At 40.1% G+C, this 11577-nt stretch overlaps 1 protein-coding gene across 1 annotated transcript; it reads right to left on the bottom strand.

The window, feature by feature from the left end:
* Positions 1-1873: 1873 nt before the first annotated feature.
* cUnh7orf78 (chromosome Un C7orf78 homolog) lies at positions 1874-5243 on the bottom strand (the record flags this gene model as incomplete). Its single annotated transcript, XM_083989503.1, has 4 exons — positions 1874-1891; positions 3220-3356; positions 4570-4654; positions 4800-5243. 4 exons carry the CDS (start codon positions 5241-5243, stop codon positions 1874-1876), a joined length of 684 nt encoding a protein of 227 aa, XP_083845629.1.
* Between the last annotated feature and the right edge of the window lie 6334 nt (positions 5244-11577).

The raw sequence follows: 11577 nt of genomic DNA on the forward strand, positions 1-11577 counted from the left end.
CCGTTCAGCCGCGTGTTTTTGTTTAAAATGATTGGTCCGAAGGCAGGAAAGGAAAGGCAACACACACACACACACACACACACACACACACACACACACACACACACACACACACACACACACACACACACACACACACACACACTGCAGCCCATCATGCATGAAGGATAACAAACAGTCACTGGCTTTTAGCCACCGGGCTGCCTTACATAACCTGCTGCTGTCTGAACTGTTTTAGGTCACATTAGGTTTTTTGATTGGCTTGTTTTTAAACAGACACATTTAAATTTGCTCAGAGGCAAAACCACCATTTATCATCCATTTCTTGTTAGATAGCAATAATTAATCAATTATTACCAAGAACTAGCCCAGTCAGTTATTTGAAAACAATGAAAACTTGAATTATCATTATGATAATCCACGATTTAAAGGTCCAGTGTGTAATAATTGGCAAGGTTTATTGGCAAAATCTGAATATAGGCTAGGCTACTATATATTTGTGTATAATCGCTAAAAAATCAAATTTGTTTGGTGCCTTATAATTACTCTTTTATATAGGCCTACATGTAGCAAGGGTCTAGCTTTAGAGAGTGTCATCATCTTGCGCTGTTATGTTTGTACGGCAGCCCGAACGGAAAATGCCATAATGATGTTTTACAAGAACAAACAAAAGTCAATAGGAAATGCAAACAAAGAATACAATAAAAAAATCATTTCCATTTATTGTGATGACATTTGGCAGATTTTAGAGTCATATTGGACAATGATATGTCAACTGTTTCTCTGAATTAGTGCCCCCGCTGGCAGCAGACTGTAGCCTATGACATATATACATTAAAGCAACACTATGTAACCATTTAGGCTAACTCTTCTAAAGTCATTTAAGTGGCAGAGAAACAGTTAATAAGATGAATCGTGCCGCTGCGACAGTTACTTTAAAAATAAAAAAGTTATAGCCTATCTTCATGATACGACAATGCTACGCTAAAGATGTGTTTATGTTTGGGTGCTAAAAGAACATGATCAACACGTTCTGTGCTGTCCCACATGAAAGATGTTTTGTCGACTCATCTATTTGTTTTACAATGAAACCTCAGATCATTATAAGCTGCTTAAAGTAATTGGACAAAGGGTCTATGGGGTCATTGAGATTCTCACACTAATTCTATAGGGTGTTCTTTTGTCTCATTTGCTTTATTTACATATTAGTTCTATTACTACTTACAGCTTCTCTATGTTACAGCTTTCCATGAGTATAATTAACCCATATTTATGCTCCTCTTTTGTTTACACTGTACAAGTTTGTCCCAGTTGGCATCGGAACAATGACAGGACACAAACACGGTGTTTGTTATTCGTGCTGAAATTCACCTTTTTAATGAGATGGTAGTTTGATGAGATCCTGCAGTGTGGTGTGGAGAATAACAGGGGATTAAAATAAGCAGAACACATGGCTGCCTCTGGGTTGTGTGCTTTAATGCAGCGGGTGATATTCCTTTCATTTTATATTTAGTCTGTGAGCTATGCACAGACTCACACATGACTCATTAAACACACATGTGCAGCCATCACAGATATGCTTCAAACATGTGCAGGCTTCACGTGTTTATAATTCTTGGGGTGCCAGACGAGCAGCTGCCGGCGTGTTTCGACCTCCATGACACCAGGCTCTGGATGTTTCATACCATCTCCACCACTTGTGTTAAGAACTTTTCCATTTAACGCAACCACAACACAACTATGACAGATGGTATGCTGTTTGAAGGTCTTGTTTTTTTATTTATATTGTATTGAAATGAATGCAAAAATGGAAAATTAGTTATGTGCTGTAATATAAAGTATTCTATCTATGTTGAGTGAGCCGGTGGCACCATCACATAGGCTCAATGCACTGCAACGCAAAGAAAAAGAAAAACACATGCAAAGACACAGATGCTCCAAATGTAGAAAACTTAATCGGACAATGTTGCACTGCAAAACTCACAACACAAAGAAGTGCTTCCAGGGACACAAAACAGTGACGGACCCGGCTAATGACGAAGGCTAGGTCTAACATCACATGTATTTGCAATATCTGAATTATCTGATATTGACATTATCATTTGTGGTTTGACTGAAACTCTGTCAGTTATCATAAAGACCCAAGGACAAATTAATGGAAACACACTGGATTCTGTTGGAGGAACCTGTTAGTTTAGTCAATTCTTGTCATATTGATGTAATCTACCAGATTACACGAATAATGCAAATACATACAAAACTTGACTACTAGAGACTATCATCACTACCAGATTTCAAAATAAAAAGAGTCAAGATTTATTTTTCCAGGAACTTGAGAGTTTCTCCTCCACCCGGTCCAGGAAGGCACTGTACACTCCTCTCCTTCGCCGGTGTCTCTGTAAAACACACACACACTGTCAGTGTTAATGTGCCTGTAAATCCAAACTGTCCAAGCTGTTGTAAATGATAAACATCACTGCTTCCATGAGGTAGAGTCAGAGAAACCAGAAACCATGTTGTCTGATGGTTATACTGCTGATTTATCTTAATATCATATGAATCCTTGTTTTCTTAGTATATAATCTCATGTAACACTTTTACCAACTTTCAGTCAGTCCATGTGTAGATTTTAAAGCATTAACAGTGTTTGAATCATTTATCCAAGTAAAAGAAGCCTATACGAGTACTGCATCACGAGTAAAAGTCCTGCATCTGGAATTTTAGCAAAGTAAACTGGGTCGTTTTTATTGATGAGTTATGTAAGTGGTGCATTTGATGTTGGAGCTGGTTGAGGTGGAGCTGATTTTAACAGCTTCATATACTCGTGGGTAGTTAAACATACAATAATACACCATGTTTTTTAAGATCAACATGTGTGTTGAGTGTAAAATCGCGGTCGAATAAATGTAGTAGGGGAAAAAAAAAAAAAAAAACGACTAAAATAGATACAAGTACAAGTAGGCCTACCTCAAAACAGCACAGAGAAAATTCACTTATCTTCTTCCTAGGTAGCACTATATCTACTGTTAGCATTTAAATGGGCAGTAGAACCATAATAAACAATGCCCTTTACTTTACAGGTCATTCTGCACATACTGTGTATGATTTGGATTGGTTTTTACTGTTTACGTATTTACCATTGGTTGAATGAGAAAAGCAGTTACATCAGTTACAAGTTCAATTTCTGTGTATATAAACTAAAACACAACATCTACTGACAGTGTAGGAGGCTGATTTTGGAGGCCAGGGAGGCTGAGGGAGGATGAGCCTCGCATCCCACTCGGGCTCTGCAGGTTTATATGTGTCCATCTTTGTCCTGGTGTCCCTTGAACTGAGGTCAGATCTGATGGTCCACACTGGAAAAGAAAGACATAAGTCAAAGTCAACTTAATTGTCAATGATTTACATGATATATAGGAATTGAAATTGTGTTTCTTTTTGTACGCAGTGCCCTTTAAATAGAATAAACTAAAATAATACAATAATACACACATGAGAGACACACATTTAAATATAAATGTTTTTTTAAAAGAATGTAATAGAATGAATTAAAAATATGTATGTATAGTGCAATAGGTATTTATTAGCAGAGACCAGGGATAGTTGTAACAAAGGGATGGTTGTAACAGCATCACTTTCACCAATAAGGGATAACATTAGAGTTATGTGATCAATATCATGTAGCCTACACTTTCTCCCTGACATTGCATGTTAATTTACATGGCTGTGTCAATAAGTGTGTAGGTTTTTTTTTTTATGTCAGAAACTAATATTTTGGACCAATAGCATAAATTTGGACTAGTATTGATACCGTTGAAGTTTGAATTAGGTAACGTGTATAAGATGAAAGAGCAGGTTCTTATGTGATAGTCATTTCATCAATGTTCATTTCAGACCACCATGTTGGTACAGGTACTGTAGTCAAACAATGGCTGACAGGGGTGGGGATGGTTGTAAGTAACACCTTGTATCCTTTTTTTAAGTGTCACCATCTTTTACATGGACTATGAGCTGCTTCTGACCTCCTGCTGAAGGTTTACATTCATACATGTTCACCATTCACTGGTATTCACTGGTCAGAATATGTTCTTCAAGACAGCTTCCTAATGTCAGGATCCACACCACTGACACTGTTCTTCATTTAGCCGTCAGCGATGAGTTCTTTTTGTTCATACTGAACCACAGAAAGATGCTTTAGTGTTGGAACATGCACAATAAACTCACATAGATGCTTGTTTGTTTTTTGGTGTGGTCTCAGTTTTTAGTTTTTAATCTCACTGTTACAGTTTACCCCATGTTGTGTTACAACCTACCCCTGGTAGTATGACAGGTTGTAACAGTAGCACTCCTACTAGTGAATTCTGTGATATAGTTTGAGAAGTTTAAGGCGTTGCTATTTGTAGAGGATAAATGAGGGTACTCTGTGTCAACATATGGGAGCCCTACCATGAACCCTCTGCAAGTTATGGGAGCTGAGACAAAAAGTGTTAGAACCATCCCCGGTCTCCCCTGTATAAAAAAAACGGTGACATTCATTAAACCAAGGTCAAAGACAACGTTTCCACTTACATGTGTCCAAGTGCTTTAATCTTAAATTCAGGTTGCCAGGGTCTCTGTCATATGTGGTCACCATGTCTTGAAGATCTTCATCAAGCTGAAGTGAGCAATTAAAGGCAAAAGATTCATCATCAAATGTCCCTCTGGTTAGTTTTTATGACTTTATCACCATCTTGTGGTCAAATCAAACATTACAACTCTTTCCTTGAGTGTATATACATGATACTTAATTAAAGACATACCGGTCTAAAGTTATGAGGTTTGGGGTTGTTGTACGGCTCAGAGGGAAACTTCCCCGCCCTGATGAACATCAGCTCGGTCTCCAGAGCGTCAGGAGGCCTGTACGGTGCAATGAACTCTGGGAGCTCTTTCCTCTTGAACCTCTCATCTGAAACATGAGGTAGAAATATTCCAGTCCTCCTCCTCCTCTTTGTTTCAGCGGTTTGTGGGTCGGCTGGATTTCCTCTGGTCTTTCTGTCTTTCTTCTGAAGACCTGACAGAGATGTGTACAGTCTCAGAGAGAAATCCGGTGGTTTGATGCTCCACACGTCGTCCTGGATCCCTCTGGTCTCTGGAAGCTTAAAATATTTGCTTCTTGCGAATCTGAGGTCTTGACTTGCAGAGAATTGGATTTTTGCTTCAAAGCCGACCGAGGGCAACGGCTGCAATAAACCACAAGGAGCCATTTTTGATCTTGAGGTGTATCTGTTCACCTTCAACCTCGGTGTTTGGCCTGAGACTTAGAGGTTTAAATCCACAGAGTTTGAAGTTGGAGCTGTTTGCAGCACAGTAGGAGAAAGAAGCAGAGAGGTTTGATTACAGACACAGCACGTAAAAAAAAGTGCTGCTTGGTAACGAGCGCCTTCAGTCTTCTTAACAAAAAGAATTAAGTGACGTGGGCTGAGCTCAGTGGCACACTCAACAAAAAACTGAAAACAGCAACTTAGCAACGCCGCAAACAAAGTGCCCTCTAAACAGCACAATAAGGGCACCTTCAGCTCTGTTCACCACTTCATTTAAAGACACCATGCAGCTGAACAGAAACAAGATTCAATATGTCCTTCTTTGTCATTTCTCATGCACAAATGTTCACAAAAAAAAAACAAATAACAGGCCGACTGTTCCCCAGCAAGTACCAGCACCACAGAGATTGTAAATCAAGAATAATGAAAAAAATCACTTAAAAACAATCGGACAACAACATAAAAACATAAAGTTTCCTTCTTGGACAGAAGTTTCTCACTTACTGATCCAGTTCGCATTGTTGTTCAATATTCATGGTTTGAAGTGTAGAAGTGTTTATAAATTATAGAAATTATGAAATGGAGCACAGTTATATGACATTTCCCACTGGGGATAATTAAAATGTTTGTGATTCTGATTAATACAAGATATAATCAGCAGAACCCAGCAGTATATTATTGTATTAGTTGGTTATATATGACCATATAGTATATAACCATCATGTTTCACTGGGATATTTTATATCTCTTTCCTCTTCTTCTTTTCTACTTCATAATAATAATAATGATACATTTATTTGTATAGCACTTTTCAAAACAAAGGTACAAGGTGCTTAACATTAAAAACAGCTGGTATAAATGAAATACGAAAACAAAAAAAATGCAGGAATACAGGATAGAATACTAAAAGAATCACAAAAATAAGAATACAGGATCAGTTAAGAAAAGGCCAGAATAACCAACTAAAGCTTATGTTGTCATAGCTTTCACTATACTCCTTGTGAGACCAGTGGGGGGTTAGGTGTGTGGGTGGATGGGGTGGAATAAGACGGGAAGGGTGAACTCAATGGGTCAATGTAACTGAAGAACAATGCACCCTTTTGGAGATGACTGTGTAAATTGAAATGACATGTAGGCTACATGTGCAGTATTGGGATACAAGCTCCAGAAAATCAATAAAACATAGGCTAATACAAAAAAGAAGAACAAGAAGAAAAGGCCAGAAGATAAAAGTGAGTTTTGAGAAGTGACTTAAGAAGAGACTGAGCTCGCATGCCTGAGATCCCCAGACAGGGCATTCCACAGCCAGGGGCCCAGGCAGCAAAGACCGGGCCCCCTTTAGTGATCAGGTTTAGGCACCAAAAAGGCCCTGCTGGAAGATCTCAGGCTTTGGTCAAGTTCAGGAGGAGTTAGCATATCACAGATGTAGGCAGGAGCCTGATCATTCATTAAAAACGGGCAGTAAAATGCATTTTGGATTAACTGCAGTCTTTGGATGATACCAGGATAAAGTGCATTACATGTAGCCTGGTCTGGATGTGAGGAAGGTGTCAGAACTTTCTCTAAATGTGTGATGTCATGTGTCCACTAGATGGCAGCAGATACAGGAGTCCTGCAGCAGGGAGCACAGAGAGCAGCTGATTTACAGTAACACGTTTGTACTGGTGTTTTAATTTCTTTAGCAGGTGCAGACAGTTTATTCTGTTAGTCCAGTGGTTCTCAAACTTTTTGGACCCCTAAACTGACACAAATTAGACCATGGACCCCCCCCATTGGACACAATTTTGAAACAAACACCAGAAATACACAAATATTTGTTCTGAGACAGAATAACGTTACTTTTTTGTTCAATGTATATTCAAACAGGGCCAATGGTGTGAATTTTTTGTAAAAATTTATAGAAATTTCTCGAAATAAATGCAATATTTCTGGAAAAAGTGGTAAAATTTCCAGAAAAAGTTGGAGACCCCCTTGAACCATCACAAGGACCCCTAGGGGTCCCCGGACCCCACTTTGAGAACCACTGTGTTAAATAATGTTCTTTTCTGTACTTGAGCAGTAAAGTTAGACTGAGGGGGAGAAAGGTTTGGGAACAAGGTGACGGCTTTAAATTAATTCAAAGGAGCCGTGTGATGGTGCCAACATCCTCAGTGCTCACAGTACGTGGAGCGTCTCAGGAGGCAGCCAGGCAGAGATGATGCTTCTTCCAGACTCCATGAGAGAGCTGTTGAATGTCTGACACGAGATGTTTTTACAGACTCAACCTCCAAGAAATGTCCAGAAAGTCGTCCAGAAATGAGCTGGTAGTAAAAAAAAGAAGGAGGCTGCTGCTTTTCCTCACTGAGCTTTGTAGTGATCCACATGCAGCTCTCACTGTTTCTAGGTTATGTTTATGAGTTTTATAACTGGTGAGCCTGTCCATATATATAGGCTACTGTGTGTCATCATGGTCTCTCACTGCTTTCGTCAGTGTTGTTTTCCAGCTGTTTTCAAAATAAAAGCTCTGAGGCCTGAACCTCTTCAGCATCAAACAGGGTTTGGAATTATCTGTTGAAAAAATTATTGACGTGTTTAGCATCTGAGGAGATATTTTCCCTCAGGAAAAGTAGAGAGAAAAAACATATGACTTTCATCACATACTCCTTCTTTACATACACTATTCTATGTTCTTTCATTGCTGAGGGAGAGCAACTGTAACGTGATGTAATTTGATCATGGGGATCAATAAAGTATTATTGCAGTCATGTAATGTTGCTCTGTATCTATTGGATGTGTAAATACGCAGCTATATGTGGACATATTCACCATATCAAATGTATGATACATGATAAGAGCATGTTATGTTTGTCTTTTTGACTTTTTTGTCTGGATTGATGCTCAAACATAGAACGTTTCCTATTGGTTGCCTCAGGCGTCTTATTTCTGACGGTGCCTCGAATAAAAACGTATTTATTTAGGATGGCTTTTAATACCCAGTAGCATGGTGACACTTTTATTTTGTTTAGTTTTTTATTTTTTATTTTTTATTGCTTTTATTGTTTTTAATTGTCTTGACTTATTCCTTTTTTTTTTTACTATCTATTGTAAAGCACTTTGGTTCACTGAAATGGTTGTTGTAAAGGGCTGTATAAATAAAGAACATTTACATCATATCTACCATCTTATCTCTAAGTCATAACTGATTAGACTTGAGGAATCCTTTTAAGTTTTAAGGTCACGGTGGAAGAACAACAGTAACATCATGGGTCATGGCTGTGATTTACAGGAGCCACGCAGCGAGGCGAGGAGGTCTTTGTTTGGATCCGGCTCAGACAGCTGACAAGAGGGGGGTGGGGGGGCGACAGGAAACCTGAGCTGAGACCAAACGTTGCCTGTGAAGGAGCTGACCCCGCCGCCCCTGTAAAAACCAGGAGCTATACTCTCAACCTCTGGCCCCTCGGCCCTGCGTCTGAAAATCCTCCACCATTGTGTCCAGTGACATTTACTGCCACCGTGCAATCAGAGGGCTCGGCTGAAACAATGGCAGAGAGGCTGAAGTTGACCCCTGTTCTCCAGAGACCTCAGAGATGTCCCTCTGACACCATGATGGAGCCTAATTGCATTGTTGTTTGAATACTAAAAGAAAAAGTAGACTACCGCTCGTAAATCAGGCCGTAAAGACTGTAAATGATGTCTTTGGAACTGCTGGAGGAAAGAGAAACAAGCTGAAACATCATCCAAGGCTGAGCGGCGGAAGCTCCCGCTCTCATCTCTGGACTCACTCACATCCCAGTCCAGCTTCTGACTGTGAGTCAGGACCTCCATCTGTTTTTACCGTCTCTTCAGCATCATCACAGAGGGAGGAAAGGACTTTCAGTTTCTGCAATCAGACGCTCTTCCTTCCTCCTTTTCTTCTCTTTCATCCTGACTCCAATAGAGGAGAGACGTTTTACAGTAAATCAAGACAAACCTGCACATGGAGACATGTCAAATGAAATGTGATGAATATGAGTCGACTGAGGTCAGTTATGGGTGTTAGAGGCTGACTGCATTTTGTAAAAATTAAACTTCTAATGTGAAATATAGAAAATAGAGTTGTAAAGATGCTGATGAGGACAATAGATTTTTTTTTTGTGATCATATTTTTTTTATTTATTAATATTTATTTATTATTATTTATATAGTGCAATACAGAGCTAGGACACGTGACATAACCAAATAATACAGAGTGCAACGTAGGTGATTGACTTCTTGCATGAGATATTTGGACAAGGAGAGAAGACTGTGGACACTAAAGAAAGAAGGAGAGAGGGAAAGATGGATGAGAGATAGAAAAAAATAAAACTGGTAAATAAATAAATAGTTGTACAGTAGCCTTTGACCTCCAGCTGGCCCTCGAGGGCCGACACTCCCAGGGTGGGACCGGTGGGGTTTCATGTATTCTTTATTTTAACACCATTTTTAAATCACTGAACGCAAAGATCTGCAAAACAAACCAGAAACATCCGTCTCTCTGCAGGTGAGCAACAACTCTCCAGTCCTGCTGGTTCCTTCTTCCAAAATGAAAAAGAAAAAAAAAGCCTGCAGCTGAACTTCAGTGATAGTTCTTCACAGCAGATCCACACAGACATATTGGTTGGTTCTCAAAGTTGGGTCCAGAATACTTCTCATCACAATGTGTGCTAGGGTCCTTTGTCTTACAGCACACTTTACAAAACACTATCAGCACCCTAAGCTGCAGGTTAGCCTAAAGCTAAACTAGTACATTTTAATGAAATGTCACTGGAGCCATATTGTACAATGCAGCTGTAAAATGAAGGAATTAGATGTTGATGGTGAGGTCTGATTAGGACACAAACAAAAAGACCAAATATGTTTTTTCCAAAATATTACTATATCTACAGTATAAGTATCCAGGAAATGTCATTGTGAGGAGGAGTTGTCGGCTCAGACTGACAGTACAGGAGTCTTTGTTTGCCTTGCTGCTGACTGGTGGTCTGGGCGTCGGTATGTGACAGAGGCTGGATGTCGGGGGGGTGGAGGAGGCAGGAATAGCTCATGTCACGACCCAGCTGCTCCGAGGTCACATTTGTCCTCTACAGTAACAACACACAGAGCCCCCCCACCCCGACCACCCCCTTCTGCAGCTCACAGCACAGTTACAACACAATGACCCACATTCAGCAGCTCTGATCGGCCGGAAGATCTCCACACAGCTCTCCAGTATTTACCCAAAGTTTGCACTGATAAGAGCAAATTCCCAGCATAGGGGTTGTCAGTTTGTGTCTTTCTCTCTCTTCTTCCCACCTTTTTATAATTCTTCTGTTTCATTTTTCATCTAAGAGTAGAAGCATCCTGGTGGCTGAAGGGTTAAAACATGCTGACAGAACTGGTTCAAGTCCAGTTGTGCAACTTTGTTTGTCATTTCACTTCCTGTCAACTCTAAAATATAGGCCTATCTATAAAAATGCCAAAATGTTCTAAAACGTGTCAATAATCAGCAAAACTCACTTGTTTCCTCTTCACATCAGTACTTTACTTTTGAAGCGGACTGTGTTGACAGTGTTTTTGGAGCTTTCACCAGAATAAAATGTTACAGTGGGACGGCGGTGCACATGCTTTTCCTCTGTGGTGGTTATACTTCCTCTTACATCAGGGATGGAAGCGCTGGTCGTGATAAAGCTGGATTCATTTCTGGAACTTCTTCCACCTCTGTTGTTGCCCAAACATCCTGCAACTTGTCAGACAAGACACGAGCTGACGAATCATTACATGCTGATGCCCGAGTCTTCACCGCAGGAGCCCAAGCAAAAGGCAGCAGGGAAGCCCATCACTGCGGCGAGCGCCCGAGGCTCCAATAAACACTTCCAACCCTGCAATGACAGTATATAGGCTTTTCATGCAGGTGATGGAGAGAGAGAAGCAACGGCGAGGAAGACGGAGAGATAAACCTGCAGAGGAGTGTTTGTGTTGTGGTGGAAGAAGGAGCTTTGACTGTTTTTTCCAGCTCTAAAAGACATTGAAGTTGTGCAGTCAGTTTACAGTCAGTGATGGAGGTTGGGCTAATTAAATACAGTTTACATTCCCCGCATCATTAAGCTGATATCACATTTCCCAGGGGACACTGCAGCACCGCCATTTCTCCCACATCTGCATAACTGATTATAATGAGAGAAAATTGCACAAAATGAGTTCAAGTGCACAGATTAAAGCACGAAAACGAGGCAATTATCCCTCTTTGTTTACCACCCTGGACTTAAGCTGAAAGGTACAAACTCATACATGTCATGTCGTGTGT

The sequence above is a fragment of the Trachurus trachurus genome (assembly GCF_905171665.1).
Source record: "Trachurus trachurus genome assembly, chromosome: 16".
NCBI lineage: Eukaryota > Metazoa > Chordata > Actinopteri > Carangiformes > Carangidae > Trachurus > Trachurus trachurus.